The sequence below is a fragment of the Pelobates fuscus genome, chromosome 12 (genome assembly GCF_036172605.1).
Source record: "Pelobates fuscus isolate aPelFus1 chromosome 12, aPelFus1.pri, whole genome shotgun sequence".
Classification (NCBI taxonomy): Eukaryota; Metazoa; Chordata; class Amphibia; order Anura; family Pelobatidae; genus Pelobates; species Pelobates fuscus.
Window position 1 is genome coordinate 112,351,091 of NC_086328.1, and position 25,200 is coordinate 112,376,290.

General features: G+C 40.9%; 1 protein-coding gene across 1 annotated transcript in view; it reads right to left on the bottom strand.

Annotated features, from left to right (window-relative positions):
• PTPN5 (protein tyrosine phosphatase non-receptor type 5) overlaps positions 1-25,200 on the bottom strand; it is a 149,553-nt gene that overhangs the window by 69,776 nt on the left and 54,577 nt on the right. Inside the window, exons 3-4 of the mRNA XM_063437423.1 lie at positions 11,833-12,025; positions 4,105-4,200 (exon numbers count right to left, since the gene is read on the bottom strand). Of these exons, the coding sequence (XP_063293493.1) occupies positions 4,105-4,200; positions 11,833-11,994 (258 nt within the window). The 5' untranslated portion in view covers positions 11,995-12,025. The remainder of the gene's footprint in view (positions 1-4,104; positions 4,201-11,832; positions 12,026-25,200) is intronic.

Here is a 25,200-nt window from a genome sequence, read left to right on the forward strand (position 1 = left end):
AGTTGACCCGCCACAGGGTCAAGCCGGGTTTGCCGGAGTGTCCCACAAGGAGGGAGCCATGTGACAGACCCATCCGTATGGACTAAACCTACTGGGTTCGTCTGATTTGCCCAGTACTTATGATCCCTGGGAGATAATGCGAAGGATTAATACTTTTTGTAAATGACACTTCAAACACAGTCGAAGCTGTCGAAGTTACCGAAGTCATCGAAGGGGCCGGCATCGGACAAAGGACCACGTGGCGGCGGCCATTTTAACTTCGAACACGCCGACCCGTATTATCAACGGCACTTCGACACTTCGACTAAAATCGAAGTACCGACTCCACTCCGAACGGGACTTAACCATTTTTATGCTAGAAAGTGACCGACCGCACAGCCCGAATCCAGGGAACTATTTTGGGCAAGAAAAGGTGCTTGCGGTCGGTCATAAAAGGACTTCCGGCTAACTTTTTATTTACTGAAGGGATTGGTATGATTTTTGAGAGTGTTTATGTTTAAAGTATGCTGAGTCTGAATATGTGATTTTTATGTGAATATGATATATGGATTTAAAGTTATGAAAGGGGTGTAAAAGTATATTTCAAACTGTATGTATAATGGGATTATGTGTCACACCAAGGGGAGGGGATGTGTGGGATGTAACATCTATGCCATTGGTTATTTTATGCCTCCCCCTGGGTGTGGCCTGTATGTGTGAAATGGAAATAAAAGGCAGGCTGGATGAACCAGTCCTCCATGTTTTACCCTCATAATGGAGCTTGGTCTCGTTATTGGGGGAACCGGGATTACTAGTGACTAAGGACTGCTTATGGAGATTGTATGCTGCTTAGGTCCTATTACTGCTCGGCTGAAAGGGGCGATACGTCCGATCGGAGCTCGGAAGACGGTACCGTAACACTAAATATGGAGCAATGACACAGTTTTGTAATTGCCATGGTGATTGCTTTACACTTAGGCTTTTACTACAGTTTTGCACTACCGCTGTGTCAGTGAGCTATGCTTATTTTGTTTTAGATTGCCATCTGTGAATTTATGCATGTTCAGGTGAGTGTAGCCCCCTGGTTCATATGTATATTTATGAATCTTGACCAACTCCTTGCTTTTGCATCCAGGGCCGGCGCAACCATTAGGCGAACTAGGCATTCTCCTAGAGCGCCGGCCTGCTGGGGGTGCCCACCGGGGTGTTTCCTGGGCTGCCCCTGTCTTGGGCCACAGTGCTGGGCGAGGGGCCATTGAGCTGCCCCACCCCCCTCCCTCTCCAGCGCCGAGCCTATCCTCCAGGTGCCCGAAAATGGGGGCGCCAAGAGGAGCCCTATCACAGGGGGTACAGGAGGTGGCCACCTTAAGGCGCCCCCAAAGCTGTGCTGGGTAAGACAGAGCAGGCACCTGCTTACCTTGATAGCAGGTGCCTTCTCTGTCAACAAATTCCAGTGACCGGAGGAGAGGGAGGCTCTTCTTGCAGCCTCCAACTCCTCCCCTGCACGCCCTCTGTGATGCCGGGAGCCTGAATATGACATAATTCCGGACTTGGCATACTAAACAGCGTACTGGAAGAGTGAGGAGCTTCCCCACACTGGACCCCAGGAAGGTAGGGAGGCTGGATGGGCCTCAAAAAATAAAATTGTGTGAGTCTGTGTGTCAGTAATTGTGTCTGTGTGTATGTATGTGTCTTTCATTGAGTGTCTGCCTGTGTGTGTCTGTCAGTGAGTGAGTGCATGTATGTCAGTGAGTGTCTGTCTGTCTGTGTGTGTCGTTCTGTTATTCAGTGAGTGAGTGTATGTATGTCAGTGAGTGTCTGTATGTTTGTCTGTCAGTGAGTGAGTGTATGTCTGTCAGTGAGTGTCTGTGTGTGTGTGTGTGTCAGTGAGTGAGAGTATGTCTGTCAGTGAGTGTGTGTGTGTGTCTGTCAATGAGTGAGTGTATGTATGTCAGTGAGTGTCTGTGTGTGTGTCTGTCAGTGAGTGAGCGTATGTCTGTCAGTGAGTGTCTGTGTGTGTGTGTGTGTGTATCTGTCAGTGAGTGAATGTCTGTGAGTGTGTGTTTGTGTGTTTGTCAGTAAGTGTTTGTGTGTCTGTCGGTGAGTGAGTGTATGTCTGTCAGTGACTTTCTGTGTGTGTGTCTGTCGGTGAGTGAGTGTATGTGTGTCAATGAGTGAGTGTATGTGTGTCAATGGGTGAGTGTATGTCTGTCAGTGAGTGTATGTCTGTCAGTGAGTGTGTGTCCATCAGTGAGTGTGTGTGTCAGCCAGTGTGTGTCTGTCAGAGAGTGAATGTGTCTGTCAATGTGTGTGCTCGTCTGGCTTGTGTTATTATAAATTCACCAAATGCGTTCAATACATAATTTATCACATTGATAAATTATGTATCCAATCAACAATGTACGCATTAAGCAGTATGCGTGCATGGATGCATGTATTAGACAGTGTGTGTATGGATGTAGGTATTAGGCAGTATGTGTATATGGATGTAGGTATTGGGCAGCATGTGTGTATGGATATAGGTATTAGGCAGTGTGTGTATGGATGTAGGTATTAGGCAGTGTGTGTGTATGGATGTAGATATTAGGCAGTGTGTGTATGGATGTAGGTATTAGGCAGTATGTGTATATGGATGTAGGTTTTAGGCAGCGTGTGTATATGGATGTAGGTATTAGGCAGTGTGTGTGCATGGATGTAGGTATTAAGCAGTGTGTGTGTATGGATGCTGTATTGGGCAGTATGTGTGTATGGATGTACACATTAAGCAGTATGTGTTTAGGGATGTAGGTATTAAACAGTGTGTGTGTATGGATGTAGGTATTAGGCAGCGTGTGTATATGGATGTAGGTATTGGGCAGTATGTGTGTATGGATGTAGGTATTAGGCAGTGTGGGTGTATGGATGTAGGTAGTAGGCAGTGTGTGTATATGGATGTAGGTATTAAGCAGTGTGTGTATGGATGTAGGTATTAGGCAGTGTGTGTGTATGGATGTAGGTATTAAGCAGTGTGTGTGTATGGATGTAGGTATTAGGCAGTGTGTGTATATGGATGTAGGTATTAAGCAGTGTGTGTGTATGGATGCTGTATTGGGCAGTATGTGTGTATAGATAGTATGTGTTTAGGGATGTAGGTATTAAACAGTGTGTGTGTATGGATGTACACATTAAGCAGTGTGTGTGTATGGATGTAGGTATTAAGCAGTGTGTGTGTATGGATGTAGGTATTATTCAGTGTGTGTGTATGGATGCTGTATTAGGCAGTATGTGTGTGTGGATGTAGGTATTAAGCAGTGTGTGTGTATGGATGTAGGTATTAAGCAGTGTGTGTGTATGGATGTAGGTATTAAGCAGTGTGTGTGTATGGATGTAGGTATTAGGCAGTGTGTGTGTTTGGATGCTGTATTGGGCAGTATGTGTGTATGGATGTACACATTAAGCAGTATGTGTTTAGGGATGTAGGCATTAAACAGTGTGTGTGTATGGATGTACACATTAAGCAGTGTGTGTGTATGGATGTAGGTATTAGGCAGTGTGTGTGTTTGGATGCTGTATTGGGCAGTATGTGTGTATGGATGTACACATTAAGCAGTATGTGTTTAGGGATGTAGGCATTAAACAGTGTGTGTGTATGGATGTACACATTAAGCAGTGTGTGTGTATGGATGTACACATTAAGCAGTATGTGTGTATTAGGCAGACCTAACTGGAAACCATATGGCAAAATTTAGGCCAAAATAGCTGATCTAGAAGAATTCTCCAATTTGGCTACAGTCACAGTTCAGCTGTTTTTGCTTAAACTTTGCAATTTGGTTTTCAACTCACTGCAATTCAGAGTTTAGTGAATAAACCTATGTGAGATTGTATTTGCTTTCATGAGGGGGCGGCAAAATGGATCTTTGCCTAAGGCGGCAGAAATCCGTGCACTGGCCCTGTCTGCACCCCTCCTTGTCACAGGTGCCTCATCCCAGGGCTATTTTTGCTTTAAGTTTGAAATTAATTTTGAATTTCAGATAATCCTCACTTTGGTAAATAACCACATAGCCCTACAATGTTTTCGAAAGATTTTGGGAGACTTTGTTGTTGCAAGTGAAAGTAAAGTTTGAAAATGTCACCTCGGCAACTTACCATAGAGCCAATAAGAGCAACTGCAAAGAAAAGGATCACCAAAAATATACCGGGCATCTCAATTTTCCATAATCCGCTTTGCAGTGTCGTCAGGTCCTGTAAAATAAATGTGATAGATGTATTGAGCAGAATCATGTGAAACACATTGTCCATGTCACTTCCACTAAGTAATGCAGAGTCAGAAGCAAAGAAACTCATAAGAGGGCAGGATCTCTGGCTCTTCAGCGATGGACCAGACTTCTCTAACCCATTGCAGACAGAGAATAGATAGAGAACCTATCTGTTACCTGTCTGTCTGGTTGTCTATGTGTCTGTCTGTCTGTCTATTATCTGTGTGTGTCTGTCTGTCTATCTATTATCTGTGTATGTGTGTGTGTCTGTCTATCTATCTATCTATCTATCTATCTATCTATCTATTATCTGTGTGTGTGTGTGTGTGTGTGTGTGTGTCTGTCTGTCTATCTGTCTATTATCTGTGTGTGTGTCTGTCTGTCTATATATCTGTCCGTCTATTATCTGTGTGTGTGTGTCTGTCGATCTATCTATCTATTATCTGTGTGTGTGTCTGTCTATCTATTTATCATCTGTGTTTGTCTGTGTGTCTGTCTGTCTATCTATTATCTGTGTTTATCTATCTATCTATCTATCTATCTATTATCTATTATCTGTGTGTGTGTGTGTGTCTGTCTATCTATCTACTATCTGTGTGTGTCTGTGTGTCTGTCTGTCTATTATCTGCGTGTGTCTGTCTATCTATCTATCTATTATCTGTGTGTGTGTGTATGTCTGTCTGTCTATCCGTCTGTCTGTCTATCCATCTTTTCATGTGCAAGAACAGGACAATCCAGATACCTTGCAAGTAACTTGCTGTTATATACGCACAGACACGTATTACAAAACAATAACACCCAGAGTATATAGATGTGAATGTATCACCATGGCCAGAATGTGACTCTCTCATTAAAAATGACATTCATAGAGTTTTATGACTCAGGGATTGATTTTATTTCAATCCTAGAATTTGGTTGGAGGCTCCATATGGTCTGTATATAAATCTCATTTAGACTCCCATCTGGAAAATTAGAAGGGCTTCACTATTGCATTACGGATGCTCTTTGTGTTTTCATGTCATATTGCTTCTCTTACACACTCGAAAAGGAAATTATGCCATATCAAGGCTGTTTGGTATTAATAAGGCTTTATTGCTTGTGCTGAGATTTTTCCAGGTTCAGCACGTATAACTGTAATTTCACTATCTTGTACAAAGCACATTTAAACGTTGCATTGTTTGATTATGTGAATGTTGTCATAGTAGAACGTACACGGTAAAGAATTTAGATTTTTCAATTATTTTTTTCATAAGGCAGAAAGAGGTATATCTTTATCATTTTATTTATTTGGTAATTAATATCCCTTACACAAAGGTGTCTTACCTTACAGTATGTGGACAAAACTTAGGTCAAAACAACTGGTTTGCAAAAAAAATCCATCAAACTCCAGTTCTCTTTTGGAGTTAAATTTCTAAATTGGTTACACTAATTCCAGCTTACTGTTTGGTCAATAGACCCCATACGTAATTCCCAAACTGAGGATAATGCACTCACACTTAGGAATCCTGGTGCTTATCAGGACCATGGTTGGCAAAACCCACTTTAGTAGATAAAATAAATTAGGTCCAGGAACTTAGGATTGCTGCAGGAAGTCAGGTTTCTTGAAACAAAAAGTGCACCGTTTCAGCCTAAAGAGGCCTCTATCAAGCTTGATAAGGCCTCTGTGTAGGCCAAAACGTAATAATTTTATCTATAGACCCCATAAGGTCCTGAAGCCAATGGCCTACTACATGTATCATCATAAGACAATCATAAACAAACCAGGTTTATTCAATAAGGTGAGAATTATTGGGAATGCAAAGTGAATTCAAAGTGGAATAGCCGACACAGAAAAAATAGCCGACACAGAAAATTTTTATGATTTTACTTTAGCAATTTTGATCTAAAATGGGAAACTCAGTTTGAATCCCATACAATTCCCTGTATGGAGCACTTAGAGGACAATTGCATAAATGTCATAAATGCAGCAAATTCTTTGTGCCAACATTTTAGGTATGCAGACATGACAAAGCGTGATGCCAAGTATTTTCTTCCCTAATTTTCCCACTCTTTCAAATTATAAACTTTTATTTGTTTATTTTAAAACATTATATTTCTATAACTGAGTCCAGAGAGTGAACTTACTGCTACCGGCTCCAGAAAATTAAACAACAATATGGCTTTCACTACATATCAATCACATCCTGGGGTTTCACGAGGGCAGAACACACCGGTAGCCAGAGTAGGCAACTGCTTACAGGCACATACCCTGAGTATAAGTGGTCCTTATTTTTTTTTTTAGATATCTTTAAATATTTTTTATCTATATAGTAATCACATTTTTGAAGATGGAGAGTGTGCGAGATGCACTTCCTGACTGTTTTGGGCATCTTCCAAATCATTGAAAACAAGCAACTGAGAAATTAAAAAATCTGTAAACATTCTATACAATTTAAATTCTGCAATTACAGTGAGGACTTTGGTTGCCAAGGTTTGAACAATTCAGCATTTCCTTCCTTTAACAGCCAGTAACTTATATCCCGTGTTAAAGGACCACTATAGTACCAGGAAAACATACTCGTTTTCCTGGCACTATAGTGCCCTGAGGGTGCCCCCACCCTCAGGGACCCCCTCCCGCCGGGCTCTGGAGAGATGAAAGGGGTTAAAACTTACCTTTCTCCAGTGCTGGGCGGGGAGCTTTCCTCCTCCGATCCTCCTCCTCTCCTACCATTCGGCTGAATGCGCACGCGCGGCAAGAGCTGCGCGCGCATTCAGCCGGTCTCATAGGAAAGCATTATCAATGCTTTCCTATGGACGCTTGCGTGCTCTCACTGATTTTCACAGTGAGAATCACGCAAGCGCCTCTAGCGGCTGTCAGTGAGACAGCTACTAGAGGATTTGAGGGCTGGATTAACCCATTTATAAACATAGCAGTTTTTCTGAAACTGCTATGTTTATAAAAAAAAATGGGTTAACCCTAGCTGGACCTGGCACCCAGACCACTTCATTAAGCTGAAGTGGTCTGGGTGCCTAGAGTGGTCCTTTAAAGTGCCAGAAATAGAACTTTGTATTCCAGGCACTATAGAATCCCTTTAAGGTCATTGTATTCTTTTCTTAGCAGGTCTATTAATTAAACAAATTATTAAGAGTAATTCATGGTGAGTTACAAAACTACTGGTAAAATTTAGTCCAAAATAAGCCAAGATTGGAAGCATCAATTGTGCTATTTTTGACTACATTACACAATATGATGTTTAGAAAATGATTCCCTAAAAATATGGTAGACCTCAGTTGTGCTAGTCCAGTTGTCCCCAACCCAGCCCTCATGTACCGCCAACAGTCCAGGGTTTATGTATTTCCCTTTTTCATGCAAATGGAGAAAATGACAAAACCTGGACTGTTGGTGATCCATGAGGACTGAGTTAGGTTACGACTGCGTTAGGAAACAGAATTAACATCTGTTGGAGAAATGATTAAGAAAATATCTCTGGATCTAATATACCACAAAACTAGACATGTTTAAAAACATTTAAGGCATTAGAACAGGGCTGCCCAACATGTAGACCCTCAGATGTTGTAGAACTACAACCCCCATGATGCTTTGTCATTCTAAATGCACTCTAAAGGCATGCAAAGCATCTTGGGCGTTATAGTTCCACAACATCTGGGGATCTACCTGTTGGGCAGCCCTGCATTAGTCTAAATAAAATCCTTAAAGTCCCTGAATTCATTGATTCCAAAATTCGATTCATTCATATATCCAAATTAATGAACTGAATAACCCAATAAACTTGCACCTTAAGAGGATTTTGATTCAGGGCCGGCGCTACCTGTAAGGCGGACTAGGCAGCCGCCTAGGGCGCCCCTTGGGAAGGGGCGCCGCCAGGAGCGCCGGCCCCCCTAATGCTGCAGCCGCCCGAGCGCTCTGTAGAGAGCCTCAGGCGGCTGCAGCTTTGCCCGGGCTGGTGCGTCCATGAGGGCGCACCGCCCGGGCGCAGCATGAGGAGAGGGAGGGGGCTGACAGGAGGGAAGCGCTCAGCGCTCCCTCCTGTCACTCCCTCTCTGTAGCGTGACCGAGCGCAGTATTGTCCGCCGGTACAGGGAGCATCTGTCTCCTGTACTCGGACGGACTAACAGGAAGTGAACACTGGTGTTCACTTCCTGTTAGTCCGCCGGGTACAGGAAACAAAAGCTCCCTGTACCCGCGGACCATGATACAGAGCTCGGCCACGCTACTATAGAGGTAGGGGAGGGTGGGGGGAATAAATAGAGAGGGGGGGGGAGATAAATACATGGAGAGGGAGGGGAGGAGGAGAAATCAATGAAGGGGGGGGGGGGAGAAATAAATGGACAGGGAGGGGAGGAGGAGAAATCAATGAAGAGGGGGGGGGGAGAAATAAATGGACAGGGAGGGGGGAGAAATAAATGGACAGGGAGGGGGGGATAAATGGACAGGGAGGGGGGAAATAAATGGACAGGGGGGGGATAAATGGACAGGGAGGGGGGAGGACAGGGAGGGGGGAATAAATGGACAGGCAGGGTGGGGGGAATAAATGGACAGACAGGGAGGGGGGAATAAATGGACAGACAGGGAAGGGGGAATAAATGGACCGGGGGGGGATAAATGGACAGGGGGGGAAATAAATGGACAGGGAGGGGGGGAAATAAATGGACAGGGAGGGGGAGGGAATAAATGGACAGGAGGGGGAGGGAATACATGGACAGGGAGGGGGGGGGATAAATGGACGGGGGGGATAAATGGACAGGGAGGGGGGGGGAAATGGACAGGCAGGGTGGGGGAATAAATGGACAGGCAGGGTGGGGGGAATAAATTGAAAGGGGGGGGGATAAATTGACAGGGAGGGGAATTGACGGGATTAGGAGGGGGAATGAGAGTGGGGAGGGGAGAAGAGAGTGACAACGGGGGAGACGAGAGTGACAAGGGAGGGGGAGAAGAGAGGGACACACAGGGGAGAAGAGAGTGACAAGGGAGGAGGGGGGAGAAGAGAGGGACAAGAGGGGGGAGAAGAGAGGGACATGGGGGGGGAGAAGAGAGGAACAAGGGGGGTTGAGAAGAGAGTGACGAGGGAGGGAGAGGGGGAGAAGAGAGTGACAAGGGAGGGGGGAGAGATTGACATCCATCACACACACACAATGCACCCCTTGCACACAGAAAAACACACAATGCATTACACACAGACACACACACACAAGCAATTCAACCCTTACACACAATGCATCCCTTACACACACAGAAACACACAATGCATTCCTTACACACACTCAATGCACCCCTTACAGACGCACACACTGCATCCCGTACATACACAGAAACACTCATTGCAGCCCTTACACATACAAACACAGATTCACACAATGCATTCCTTACACACATATCAGGACATCCCCTACTCCTGTGAACAAACTAATTGGTGGAACATGAAGGTGGACCCTGGGGCCCAGACCTTGAGCTGTGCAAAGGGCCTTAAAAAAAATGGAGCCTTCTTCCTGTTCTCCCAGAACACAAACAGCCTCCAGAGAGCCTGTTCTACACTAGACCAGTGGAGCCAGACTGCAGGTAGAGCCCATCACCATCCTCATCTGATTGTAAGTAGGCAATCTAGTATATTATTCGTGGCACTAATCTCTAATTTACCTCACATTAAAGGGACACTTTAGTCCCCAGAACCACTGCAGCTTAATGTAGTGGTTCTGGTGTCTATAGCCTGTCCCTGCAGGCCTTTTAATGTAAACACGGTGGCACTGCAGCACTTGCGTTAGTTAACATGGGGCATTGTGATGTCATATCGGGGGAGGGATGGGGGGCGGCAAACTTTACTTTTGCCTAGGGCGGCAAAAATCCTTGCACCGGCCCTGTTTCGATTCAGACTATTCAGGTTGTTAACTCGGAAATGTAAATGAATGGAATTCGGAATCAATTTGTTCGGTGGTTTTAAGGCTTTTTTTTTTTGCTTTTTTTTTTTTTTTTTTAGAGGAATGTGTTAAAACTAATTTTTGCACGTCTAATGGGAACTTCAGTTTATTCCCATAGCAAAACAGCATAAACATATTTTTTTGTAGAAGACGTCTGTGCATTAATATGCAAATATTTTTATGATGCCTGGAAACATATTTTATGGTGAACAATAACAGAAAAACAAAACAAAACACAACCTTACTCATTTCATCAGAATATCTAAAGAATATTCTAATATTGGCTTCATTACATGGTTGTAATACACTATTAAACACCCACTGCCAGGTTTAGGTCTGCCAGCAATAAAGGGGGAGGACTGTTGGAAAAGTACAAAGTTTGATATATGTCCAACTGTTTTATTTTCAGTTTTTTCTAATACTCCTCTGCCTGTTCTTTTATTTTAAATATCTTTGTTACATTATTTTAGTCTTGCTGACGTTGATTTGATTTGGTATCCACATGAAACTAAGAGTCAGAGTGCGAATATGGACCAGGGATATGCCTTTTGCTGAATATCATTAGAGAAGGGAACAGACAACGAAATACCAATTCTCACAGGGCTATTTACTAAGGTGAGAAATTTCAGGTAAGCAAACTGAATTTCAATTTCGAAGCCAAAAATGGTTGAAATTAAAAGTTCTATGAGTCAGTTATGCTTTCCGTTTGTGTATTTATGTTTGTTTCTTTGAAATTTACTGTGAATTCCTTACAATTCTTATTTCACTGAATAGGATTTTCAGAGTTTTATCCCAAGGATAAATAATTCCTGGGGTGTTATTTATTTTTCTATGTAATTGTCATTTAAAACAATTTAACATGATATCAGAATTAAAGGCCAAATATCACGTTGCTTCTTATTTTCCTGGTTCTGTGCATATAATGTTTTTTGTGTGTGAATTTAGTTATTATTATTATTACAGCTTTCTGTAACACCAGACTAGTTGGTATTTAGTGTTAGGAATAGTTGGTAATAGTCAGAACATTTGATTCACAAAAATAACTATACACGCGTTTAGACTGGAAGAAAAGAAATTTAGTCTAAGGCAAAGGAAAGTTTTTTTGCACAGTAAGAACAATAAGGATGTGGAATTCTCTATTTGGAGAGATGGTTTTGTCAGAATATGTATAGATGTTTAAACAGCACCTGGATGCATACTTGCAAAAACATAATATTCAATGATAGGATTTTTAAATTGTGGGTTAATAGCTTCTTGATCAAAGGAAAAATCTAACTGCTATTCTGGGTTTAAGAGGGAATTTTTGATCAACAGCAAAAAACAGATATGATAAAGGCTGAACTTGATGGGCACATGTCTCTTTCCAGCCAATGTAACAATTAAAATAAAGAGATTCCATAATGAAATTTGTATTGATTTTCCAGCTGAGCATTGGACACGATTTGAGAAACATGCACAAGTTGTAATGTTCAATCTTACCAATACCTTAAAAAATTTGGGGTTAAAAAAAACAAAGTTTGAAAAAAACCTGATTATGCCAACAAGATGTGCAAAAATAATTAATTTGTCCAAAATATAATTCTTTGTAACTGTCAAACGAACTGATTCTGAATCAATCTCACCTGTAAAGTCCATAGGTAAAACTGCAGCTTATTTAATTATTTCATGGAGTGAAGAACACAATAAAATTAACCGAAGGACCTACTAGAATTTGTGAGAGGGCAAGGAGACAAATACTGCCCCCTATTGTCATAACATTCCAGAGAGCAGCCCAGCTGTACTGCGGATTCTGTTCTACGTTCTGGGACTGGTCTGTTCCCATCGTGTGTTGGTTCTGTGGTTCATCTGTCTCATCCAAAGAGCCCATATCTTCAGCGTAACTTCTGTCATGGATGAACCTGACAAAGAAAAGAAGGAAATTAAGCCCAGGGCTGCCATCAAATTTGGAATGATGACTCATGTCTCAAAGCTGTCAGGGACTGCTCAGCAGAAGGTTTGTACCATGTGTTTAATTTAATCACACAGTGTGATATATTATCCAGACTTCACCCACTTTACTAAAAATATTTCAAGGGCAGGTTGAAATTTAATAACTAATGCGGCCTAATCTATCACTGTAGAAAGATTAAAAAAACCTAAAACCAAATTTTTTGTACTGCTCAGATATATACAGTACAGATGGCCAAATTATAGATTCCAAATGGTAGATACAAAGGGTAGAACCTAAACTATATGAACAAACGCAAATCAAATGAAGCAAAGTGTTGTAGTTCCACAAATTTTGTGGACCTACATTTTGGCCATCCCGAACATAATTCCTCTATATTTGGTTTCTAGATCCTCAGAGCTGTTTAAGTGGTCCTCAAGATATAACACAAACCAGATGATTTATAAAGGTTTCTGCCAGTTGTTGATTTCTTTATTTTTATGACAAAAACATTAAATAGGAAGTGTCACTAAGAGAAAAGTGGTCCAGTGGAGCAACCACCATTGGGATCATTAGAATGTTCATGCAGATTCTGTTGGATTTCACAGTGATTAAACCACATTTTTGCAATGTTTTTTTCTGTTAATGACATAATAATAAATACAATGTATACAGGAGACAAAAGCAAGTGTGGATGTGTAACATTCAAACAGTCAATGTAAGTGCTTTTTGCATGAGACGATGGCCCAAAATAGTGGTGAGGAGGTTATTGAGGGGGATGTCGAGGTTATTGAGGGATTTTTCTAATGTGTTTCTGAGCAGAGTTTTTCAGCATCTGACTGAGAGTGCCCTTAAAAGAGAATGAACACACTTGGTCATTACATGCTCACAGGTTTATCTGTCAAAACGACACTGATATATCTGCATGCATGCAGGCAGGGAGATTTGGGGGAAATGTTGGGGACGAACTGGCTGTAAATAAATCTGCTGTAGAACCACAGATTTTCAATATTTTTTGTTCTGACCAATTTAATTTAAAACTGTACAGATGTCCTACCAAGAGCCCGGATACCTGTTTTGGTGAAAAGGGTACCAGTAAAAATGGCTGAGCCACTGATCCTCTCAAACAATTCTGGTTGGTTTATAAGTTGTTTTGATAAATTTGAAAAAACAAATTCCACCCACCCAGTTTAACTAAATGTAACCTAACCTACACAGTGCACATAACATGTATGGCAGCCTGGAGTGTCCCTTTAATAATATAAACCCACCCAGTATAACTGTAACCTAACCTACACAGTGCACCTAACATGTATGGGAGCCTGGAGTGTCCCTTTAATAAAATAAACCTACCAAGTATAATTAACTGTAATCTAACCTACACAGTGCACCGAATGTGTGTGGGAGCCTGGAGTGTCCCTTTAATAATATAAACCCATCCAGTATAACTTTAACCTAACCTACACAGTGCACCTAAAGTGTTTGGGAGCCTGGAGTGTCCCTTTAATAACATAAAACCCACCCGGTATAACTAACTATAACTTAACCTACACAGTGCAACAAACATGTTTTGGAGCGTGGAGTGTCCCTTTAATAATATAAACCCACCCAGTATAACTAACTGTAACCTAACCTACACAGTGCACCTTATGTGTGTAGGAGCCTGAAATGTCCCTTTAATAATATAAACCCACCCAGTATAACTAACTGTAACCTAACCTACACAGTGCACCTAATGTGTGTGGTAGGTAGCATGGCGTGTCCCTTTAATAATATAAACCCAGCCAGTATAACTAACTGTAACCTAACCTACACAGTGCACGTAACGTGTGTGGGAGCCTGGAGTGTCCCTTTAATAATATAAACCCATCCAGTATAACTAACTGTAACCTAACCTACACAGTGCACGTAACGTGTGTGGGAGCCTGGAGTATCCCTTTAATAATATATACCCACCCAGTATAACCAACTGTAACCTAACCTACACAGTGCACCTAACGTGTGTGGGAGCCTGGAGTGTCCCTTTAATAATATAACCCCACCCAGTATAACTAACTGTAACCTAGCCTACACAGTGCACCTAACATGTGTGGGAGCCTGGATTGTCCCTTTAATAATATAAACCCATCCAGTATAACTAACTGTAACCTAACCTACACAGTGCACGTAACGTGTGTGGGAGCCTGGAGTATCCCTTTAATAATATATACCCACCCAGTATAACCAACTGTAACCTAACCTACACAGTGCACCTAACGTGTGTGGGAGCCTGGAGTGTCCCTTTAATAATATAACCCCACCCAGTATAACTAACTGTAACCTAGCCTACACAGTGCACCTAACATGTGTGGGAGCCTGGATTGTCCCTTTAATAATATAAACTCACCCAGTATAACTAACTGTAACCTAACCTACACAGTGCACCTAACGTGTGTGGGAGCCTGGAGTGTCCCTTTAATAATATAATCCCACCCAGTATAACTAACTGTAACCTAACCTACACAGTGCACCTAACGTGTGTGGCAGGTAGCATGGCGTGTCCCTTTAATAATGATTGTTAAGCTGAGATAATGCAATCGTCAAGGTAATGTACAAATGAAGTAATAACTAAAAAAAAAAGTGCTTTAGCCAGTACATTCAAAATGATCCTTTTCAAGCATTAGCAGAGTAGGGTGAAAAAATGCATACAGGACCTTGAAAAAATTCAGAGCAGTCTTTCAACAAAGTGTATTATGTTTTTTTTATTCCTCCACTTGTGCCTTGGTATAGAGAGTGCAACAGAAACCCAAGGACATGCATTGTGATGCTCTGTGGTATTCATGGCCTGGTTCAGCGTGCATTCACATCAGGGATATTTCATTTAGAGATGATTGCTGGCAGCTCAGCAACAAGTGGAGCAGAATAGAAAAACAACTAATAATGCTCTTTCAGATTCTGTCAGGGTTATTCGCTAAATCAGGTATCAGGGTCAGGAATCAAACAGGGAATGGCACATTTCTGACCAAGCAATATCCTATACTTGATGGGGAAAAAAAATGAGATTAATACATTTTCTAAATTTGCCTATTTTGCCTTAAAAATTACAATTTATTAAGATACACGGTAAAGGAAGGTACCCCATAGCATTTTTCCCTACTTTTGGGGGAAAAAAGTAATACCTACTGCCATTGTAAATGGTAAACTTGGGATATGAAATTGGCTTCCTATTAAGAGGTTTATTCACAAAGCACTACTTGTGAAATATGTGACAAGGTAAATGGTGGGTGCCCCATTTACTGGTGAAGTTGAGTCAAGTCAGCTTTGTGTATTTAACCTACATATACTGAGCTGCCATCCATAATTTCCAGTTTTAGGAGGAATGTAGCCAGGATATTGATGCCATGACAAGAGATGGTGTGCCAGTAATGTGTCTTTTATCATTGGTAACTTATTTGGACAATCCAATCACATCTGAACGTGATGGACACATCTGAAAAGTGTCATGTCGGCCTAGCTGACCGGCCATTGCGCTGGCCTGACCTACTGAAGACAGCATGTGCTTTTACAACACTCTGCACATGCGCTCAATGCCCTTATCTTAATTCGCACAGTGCAAGCATATCTACTAATATGCTCACACTCTGCATTATGGGAATTCCTCAAGTTCCATGGGATGGTGACACAGGACCTCAGATTTGGGACTGCCCTGCCAAACCCAGACTGTTGGGAAGAATGTCTTGACACAACTTACTAATGCCTCGTTTCCACTGAGCGGATCGGTTCGGTTCAGTTCGGTATGGTTCGCTATTTTGGGTGTTTCCATTATGAAAGTGGTCCATACAAGCGAACCGTACCAATCCATTCAGGGTCCTGCTTCAGATGTAGGGCCATAGAAAATGGAATGGTTCGGTTAGGGCGGAACTACTATACAATCCATTGATTGGTGGACAGGAAGAGCATTTTTTCTAAACCCTGCATGGCCCTGAAGGTCTGACTTGCGGTGGAAACGCTCACCAGAATGGGCTGGTCCATTCTAAACATTCCAAACTGTACCAACCCGAACCGATCCGCTCAGTGGAAACGAGGCATATGTCTCCAATGAAATAAATATAGCCAGAATTTTACTAGCACTGAAATAGCCAGGACAAAACCAGTTCCTACTTAGGGGAACCATCAATTTTTAAAAATTATTCCATTATCAATTAAAATAGACTGAGAAATTGACATCATCCAGTTCTGTCCCAGCTTGACCAAGGCACACATTGCATCAAAGGACGAGAAACATTAATCCGGGTGAAAATGTATTAAAGTGCTGTGATCTGACAAGGGGTGGAAAATTGTAAAAGTCGAGAAATCAACGTGGAACCTAATGGAATCAGTAGACATATTCTGGTGATGAGTACTTCACTTTTACAATTTTTCACCACGTTTTAGATCAAGAACAGTTTAAAGGGACACTATAGTCACCCAGACCACTTCAGCTCAATGAAGTAGTCTGGGTGCCAGGTCCCTCAGGTTTTAACCCTTTAGATTTAAACATAGCAGTTTTAGAGAAACTGCTATGTTTACATTTGGGGTTAAGCCAGCCTCCAGTGGCTGTCTTCTGGACAGCCACTAGAGGCGCATCTGTGACGCTGGAGGCATATTATGCCTCCATCATGCAGAGCGTCCATAGGAAAGCATTGCGCATTTGTATCAGTTGACGTTGGACGGGGGAGCTGATGTCGGCGGGGGAGGAGGGGTCACCAGGAATAAGGTAAGCTGCTAAAAGGGGCACCCTCAGGGCACTATAGTGTCAGGAAAACCGCTTTGTTTTCCTGACACTACAGTGATCCTTTAATAACTCTCCTCCTCTGTGTCTGTGTCTCCTTCACATACCACGTCAGTGACATGAAAGGACACACATGACCAGGACGGCAATCTAGAAGCTTATAAACAGGAGAAAGACAAAGATGCAGAACACACAAATTCCTAAAACAGTGACTTCATATAGAACCTTCACTTTTGCTTTTGTTTCCAAATACATTATTGTCAGAGCTTGGCTGTTTTAGCATAAATTTTCAAAGTTGTTATTTATGTCACTTAAATTTGCAGCTGAGTGAATAAAACCCTTTAATTTTAGGTTTATTTTTTATTATTTTGGTTGTTTACGAAATCCCACATAAATGTTCTGAATATCAGTTGCAGATGCAAGCAATGACATCGAACAATAAGGAAAACAAAATGAAATCAAACCCATAAGATTATAATGAAACTCTGGTACCAAATCCCCTCGCATACATACTGTGTATTTGTTTAAGGAATGAATGTGTTATTCTAATCCATACACATGAAACCAGGAGTCCTACATACAATTTCACTCAAATAAATCTAAACATTTGTCAAAAGGTTTTATATATGTGAAACAACCCCACATTATGCTAAATTCTCATATTGTTATGTTTGTACATAATTGCATGGAGGTGTTGCAGTAAAATAATATCTTACTAAATTATTACAAAAAAATAAATATAATAAGCAGCAAAGCTTTTAATTTGCTCTCAGCTCTTCATTGGTTACCCGTTTGAATCTGTCTGTGTTTGTCTGTCTATCTATCGCAGGCTTCCCCAAACTCCGGCCCTCCAGATTTTGCTTAACTACAACTCCCATGATTCTCAGCCTATCTATTTAATTCATAGAAGCATGGGAGTTGTAGTTCAACAACATCTGGAGGGCCGGAGTTTGGGGAAGCCTGATCTATTGTATGTTTGACTATCCACCCATCTGTCCGTCCTTCTTGTCTTTTTGTCTGTCTGTCTGTGTACCTTGTCTGTCTGTGTTTTCTAGCGCTAAAACACTTGACAGCACTGCACATGGGCTAACCAACAATCAGTTGCAACAAGACAAGGCGGACATACGGTAACAAACATATCGAGAACCCTTCTCAAACGAGTCTGTCTGTCTGTCTATCTATCTGATCTAGTATTACATTTGAAAACCTGTATTTTGAAGAATTTTTGGTGAATGTTTTTTTACGTTATTAGAAATAGATCTCCGGGTCACAGAGAAGGTCTTGCTGTATGCTGAAATCATGAATGGAAGTAGAAAAAAAAAGCAATGTTTGCTCTGCTTTAGCCAGCGTTACAGCCAACCTGCATGCTGCTCACATAGCAATGACTAATGCAGGGCACACACAGAAACAGATTAGGGATGTTAGTTCCTCCCTGTGTAAGGTTGGATACATTCCCTTCTATGCTGTGAGTCATACGAATATATTAGAATTCTGGCCATGTATGTCGTCTGCGTGGGAAAGGAGCCTGTGGGGGCTGGAAAGGAAAAGGTTTCCGAGCATTTTTTGTAATGTGGTGTGTAACTGTATCCAGCTATTGAAAGATGTTCTAATTTCAATAATTTGTGCGTTTAATTTCTTATAGAACTGACATATGAAACACAAGGTTTAAACGTAGGCTCCGGTGCACTGCGCACGTCATGTTCTGTCACTGAAATTTATTACTATTTATTTTTTAAAATATCTTTTTTTAAAAGCAATATCCACTGCCGTAACACTCAATTAATTGTGCCTACTGTTTTTCTTATTGGTATAAAAAGCAAGTCGGCGTGTTTCTAATTATATCTGTAAGTTCTCGATGTAAAAATCTGCGCAATTCTGAAACTTGTTCTTCTCTGATTATCTTAGTAGCCCACATTCAGAGCTGGTCACCAAACATTTAACTATTGGATATAGTGTTTTTACATCCAGGGTCTTCACGACCATGAGAAAGTGTGAATACGGTCGTTTGATCACGGTTGTATATGTCCAATGATATGTGTCCTATCCGTGCATTGAAAATTAGCACTTGGATTTAATTTATTTATTTCTGAAGCGACTAAAAATTACACAAACACAAAATGCCTCATACATGTATTAGCATGGTTGTTATGTTATATTGTATGATGTTTCGGATAGGGTTAGAGTTACAATTAAGCTTTTAGTGTAGGAAGTGTTGGGGTTTGTATATTAGTTTTGGTGTTTGCATTTACCATTGCAATTAAGGGTATGCTAATTTTACTTTGGGGGTAGAATTGGGAAACAGGGTTAGTATTTAAAGGAATACTGTCGAGGTATACAGATAATATTTATGGTTCAGGTAGTATTTATGAGTAGAGGTAGTATTTATGGTTAAAGGTAGTATTTATGGTTAGAGGTAGTCTGTATGGTAACAGGTAGTATTTATGGGTAGAGGCAGTATTTATGTTAACCGGTAGTATTTATGGGTAGTGGTATATTTGTGGGTAGATGTAGTATTTATGGGTAGTGGTAGAAGTTATGGGTACAGGTAGTATTTAGGAGTACAGGTAGAATTTATGAGTTGTGGTAGTATTTACAGGTAGATGTAGTGTTTATGGCATGTGATAGTATTTACAGGTCGAGGGTAGTATTTATGGGTAGAGGCAGTATTTATGTTAACCGGTAGTATTTATGGGTAGAGATAGTATTTATGGGTAGTGGTAGTATTTTCAGGTGGAGGTAGTATTTATGGGTAGTGGTAGTATTTTCAGGTAGAGGTCCTATTTATGGGTAGAGGTAGTAATTATGGGTACAAGTAGTCTTTAAGGGTTGAGGTAGTATTTATGGTAACAGCAAGTAGTTATAGTTACAGGTAATATTTATGATTATAGATTAAGTTATATTTACGGGTAGAGGGTAGTATTTTAAGGTAGAGGGTAGTATTTTCAGGTAGAGGTAGCATTTATGGTAATAGGTAGTATTTATGGGTAGATGTAGTATTTAAGAGTTGTGGTAGTATTTACGGGTATGGGTTGTGGTAGTATTTACGGGTAGAGGTAGTATTTAAGAGCTGTGGTAGTATTTACGGGTAGAGGTAGTATTTAAGAGTTGTCGTAGTATTTACGGGTAGCGGTAGTTTTTATGGGTAGAGGTAGTATTTATGGCTACAGGAGGTTGTTATGGTTACAGGTAGAAATGTTGGTAACAGGTAGTATTTACGGGTAGATTTAGTATTTATGGGTAGAGGTAGTATATATGGGTAGATGTAGTATTTATGGGTTGTGGTAGTATTTATGGGTATAGTTAGTATTTATGGGTAGAGGTAGTAATTATTTAAGAGTTGTGGCAGCATTTATGGGTTGTGGTAGTATTTACGGGTAGAGGTAGTATTTAAGAGTTGTCGTAGTATTTACGGGTAGAGGTAGTATTTAAGAGTTGTGGTAGTATTTACGGGTAGAGGTAGTATTTAAGAGTTGTCGTAGTATTTACGGGTAGAGGTAGTATTTAAGAGTTGTGGTAGTTTTTATGGGTAGAGGTACTATTTATGGCTACAGGAGGTTGTTATGGTTACAGGTAGAAATGTTGGTAACAGGTAGTATTTACGGGTAGAGGTAGTATTTATGGGTAGATGCAGTATTAATGGTAACAGGTAGTATTTATGGGTAGATTTAGTATTTATGGGTAGAGGTAGTATATATGGGTAGATGTAGTATTTATGGGTTGTGGTAGTATTTATGAGTATAGTTAGTATTTATGGGTAGAGGTAGTAATTATTTAAGAGTTGTGGCAGCATTTATGGGTTGTGGTAGTATTTACGGGTAGAGGTAGTATTTAAGAGTTGTGGTAGTATTTACGGGTAGAGGTAGTATTTAAGAGTTGTGGTAGTATTTACGGGTAGAGGTAGTATTTATGGGTAGAGGTAGTATTAATGGTAGCAGGTAGTACTTATGGCTACAGGAGGTAGTTATGGTTACTGGTAGAAATGTTGGCAATAGGTAGTATTTATGGGTAGAGGTAGTATTTATGGGTAAATGTAGTATTAATGGTAACAGGTAGTATTTACGGGTAGATTTAGTAAATATGGGTAGATGTAGTTTTTAGGGGTAGAGGTAGTATTAATGGCAACCCGTGTATTTACGGATAGAGTTAGTATTTATGGGTACAGGTAGTATTTATGGGTTGTGGTAGTATTTGTGGGTAAAGATAGTATTTATGGGTAGAGGTAGTATTTATGGGTAGAGGTAGTATTTATGGGTAGAGGTAGTATTTATGGCTACAGGAGGTAGTTATGGTTACAGGTAGGAATTTTGGTAATAGGTAGTATTTTGGGTAGAGGTAGTGTTTAAGAGATATTATTTAGCGTTAAGAGTAGTATTTATGCACAAACATAACTCAATTTTCTTCAGTGGTTTTGGTTTCATATTCTGCATGTTTCTTCCTGTTCAAAACTCCAAAAAGGAAAAACATTTGCAGCTTTCTGCAGCATAACTCTTTACCTTCAGCCACACTTTTTTCCACAGAGCAAGTAACGCTTTTATTAGATGTATTCATAGTACATAATCCGCTGAGCTGGTGAGAGATCAGTGTGAGTTGAGCTACCGACAGATACATATTTATGGAAAATAGCAAGCACTGAAATTGCGTTCTCTCATGGCCCCTGTCCAATCCAAACATCTGATTCCCATTTTTACCATAATATCAGCTCATGCTGGCTGTATGTAATGTGTGTGTGTATTGGCTGCATGTAATGTGTATGCTGGCTGTATGTAATGTGTGTGTGTATTGGCTGCATGTAATGTGTATGCTGGCTGTATGTAATGTGTGTGTGTATTGGCTGCATGTAATGTGTATGCTGGCTGTATGTTATGTGTGTGCTGGCTATTTGTTTTGTGTGTATGGTTTATTGGCTATAAGTGATATGTGTGTGTGCTGGATGTATGCAATGTGTGTGTGCTGGATGTATGTGATGTGTGTGTGTGTGCTAGCTGGCTATATGTAAGGTGTGTGTGTTGGCTGTATGTGATGTGTGTGTGTGCTGGCTTTATGTAATGTGTGTATGTGCTGGCTGTCTGTGATGTGTGTGTGTGTGTGCTGGCTGTATGTATTGTGTGTGTGTGTGTGTGTGTGCTGGCTGTATGTGATATCTGTGTGTGTGTGGTGTGTGGAGTACTGACTGTATGTAATGTGTGTGTGTGCTGGCTGTATGTGATGTGTGTGTGTGGTGTGTGGAGTTCTGGTTGTATGTAATGTGTGTGAGTGGTGGCTGTATGTAATGTTTGTGTTGTCTCTGTGCAGCCCTCTCCTGCATGACTTTCTTCAAGAAGAGGGTGCTATAATTCCTGGTAATTCTCTCTGGTAGTCTAGCAGGGGTTACATTTTCCTGGTAGTTTGGGAGGGGGTGCAAGAGGTTTGCACCACCGGCAAATGTAGACCTCATCAATTGCTCTCTTGCAGTTCGGCACACAGCGAGTTAGAGTGCAAGCTGGGAACATCTGACAGCTACTCTCGGATTCATTAGACAGCGCCAGACCGTGAGGAAGCCATTACTGAGGTGTGCAACTGTATGGGTTGTGTTACAGTGTCACCTTCAGTAAATACAGGGTCTTAAAGGATATCACCTTTTAGTCAATGGTGTACTGACTATTCCAATTAACCATATGCATGGTGTTGCTTGTTTTCTAAAAAAAACTGTTACAAACCAAGATGTAAAACCGTCTCAATAAAGTAGCAAGCCTGTTTCAGCTTGCTTTAAAAATATTACTTGAAACTGGACCCCTCGGTTTATATTATATAGTGGGGTAACGGCAGACCTTTGGTAGAAAGACAGATAATATTAGATGGTAGGGCTCACTGTGCCCACACAAATTCACAATTTGTCATCAATCAGAATCCTATTCAACGCATCCCTTTGTCATTCTATTAACCAGCCGTCAGTACTTAGGGACAATCTATTCATAATAACCTAACAATCAATAGATACGAGTTCACACCTTAAATGGCAGAAAAGGATTGACGTAAAATCCGCATTGAAATATTTTTTTTCAGGATGACTATTACATATTTATTAAAATGAGAGTTACACGTTCTGCAGCTCTGTGATATATAATTGGGTTGCGAACAAATTCACTATTAGTGAACAGGGGGACAGAAAGTTTAGTAATCTAATTTGCTATTTCTATCTTTCTACCTGGTGTTTCTCTATTTAAGTGCTTAGGTGAGCATATGACAGAGCTCCACAGCAATGAACCTCATAGTAATGTGCAGTTTGAGGTTATCACAGAGCTCCACAGCAATGAACCTCATAGTAATGTGCAGTGTGAGGTTATCACAGAGCTCCACAGCAATGAACCTCATAGTAATGTGCAGTGTGAGGTTATCACAGAGCTCCACAGCAATAAAACTCACATTAATGTGCAGTTTGAGGTTATCACAGAGCTCCACAGCAATGAACCTTTAGTAATGTGCAGTGTGAGGTTACCACAGAGCTCCACTGCAATAAAACCCGCAGTAATGATGGTGGACATATTTTGGAGGGTAGATAATGGCAGGGGAACCCCTATAATAATAAGCCTAGGAGACTGGTTATCTCAAGGGCCTCCTAAATATTTGTGTTAACCTGCATATGGGCCAGGGACTTTGGGTATCTCCTTGAGTTAACCTCTATGTTCCAGTGCTCTCCTCGTGCCCTGAGCATAGCGCAAGTGCATCTAATGATGCACTATCGCTACCCTTTTGGTGACAGTTCCCTGGTGCCCCCAAAAGTGCGACAACCGGGATCAAAGTTGGGACAGTGAGAGGCCTGATATATTAACTGTCTGTTCCAAATGTCTTGCTGACATTGCCTTTGACTATAGATACTGCCAATTATAAGACCTTGTGGTGTGTGTAAGCTGTAGGGAACAGGTACATCCCTGACAGGTTGTGTTGCTCCGTTAAGCTGTAGGGATAGAGATGACCCCCCTCACTAGATGCCATAGGAATATAGCTACAATTTGATCAAGAAAAGAATCATGTAAAACCTTGGGTCCCAGGGCAGTTATGTTTATTGCTCGTCTAACATCACACCTTATTCATCACCTTATGAAATATGAAAGAACAACTTGTGCACAGATATAGTTAATATGAATATGCCCAACATACAGCTCCGCACTGGCATCCAATGTTTAATACTGCAGTAGCCTCAATAGTATGTAATTTAGCATTAGTCATTAATGGAGCTCTGAATTACTTGCTTTAAGCAGTATCTTTTTCACTGCTTTCCGGCAGGGAGATATTTGTAAGACTTCTAGTAAATATCGCAAAAAAGTAATGAAATGTTTTGATTTTGCTCCAATAAATCTGCCCACTTGATTGAACTTAAATGCCTGGACCATCATTACTTTTTTGCAAATCACATTGTGAGGATTGGCCAACCTTAGGCCTGGTGGCACCCTGGGATCCAGGAGAGTGCGGTATCCATATTGTTAATTCTAGTAAATATCGGTCAGATAACATGTGAGGAACACCAGATGAAAACAGTGTTTCTTTATTTTAAAAATACACGAGCTGGAGATCAAGGTAGGGACCAGGAGAACGGAAACCGGGACAACACTGTCTTCAGTGCTTTGGGAACTTAATCTGAATCCAGTTTTGATTCAGGGATTGGAGAACGGGCCATTTAGTCTATAATGTGACTCTGATCTGAATTTTATCAGTGATGTGTTTCGATGTTAAAGTAAAGGCTACCTCAAACCTGTGTCACATAAACTATCATCATCGGGTTTTATTTTTTTATTAGAACCGTCTAATATTACAGGTTTCCACTAAGCTGAAAATTGGGGAGTTTTTTTACAAGAAAACTGCAAATTGTAGGCCAAAACTAGCTAAACTAGTGGATTTCTCCCCACTTCAGTTAGTGGTTATCTAAAATTGATTACTGAATAAACTCTATGTCGGGGATGACAAACTCTGGCTCTCCAGATGTTAAAAATCCCTAAATTCTTTGAATGCAATAGATGGGCAGATACTTATGCGAGTTGTAATCCAATCACATTTGGGGCTGGAGTTTGACAAATATGCCCTATATTGTTTTATGGAGTATTTTATAGATATTTGAGTACATCCTCCTGTAGTACTCATTGTGTTTCTGAAATAAGACATTTCCATCTAAAAAGACCCTTTTTTGAAGATAAACTGGCAGATCAGGACACAGAAAAGTAAAAGGATGGAATCAGCTGTTAATACCTAATACCCTGCCTCGTCTGCCTCCTCATCTATCACTCTCTGTTACGTAACATTTCATTGTTACCACAATTCATCCCTTTCTATAAATACTTTGCATCGTTTACACTAAATCATATTTCTGTCAAAGCCATCATCTTGCAGGTTACACCTCGGTAATGTTGACACAGCTTCTGGTG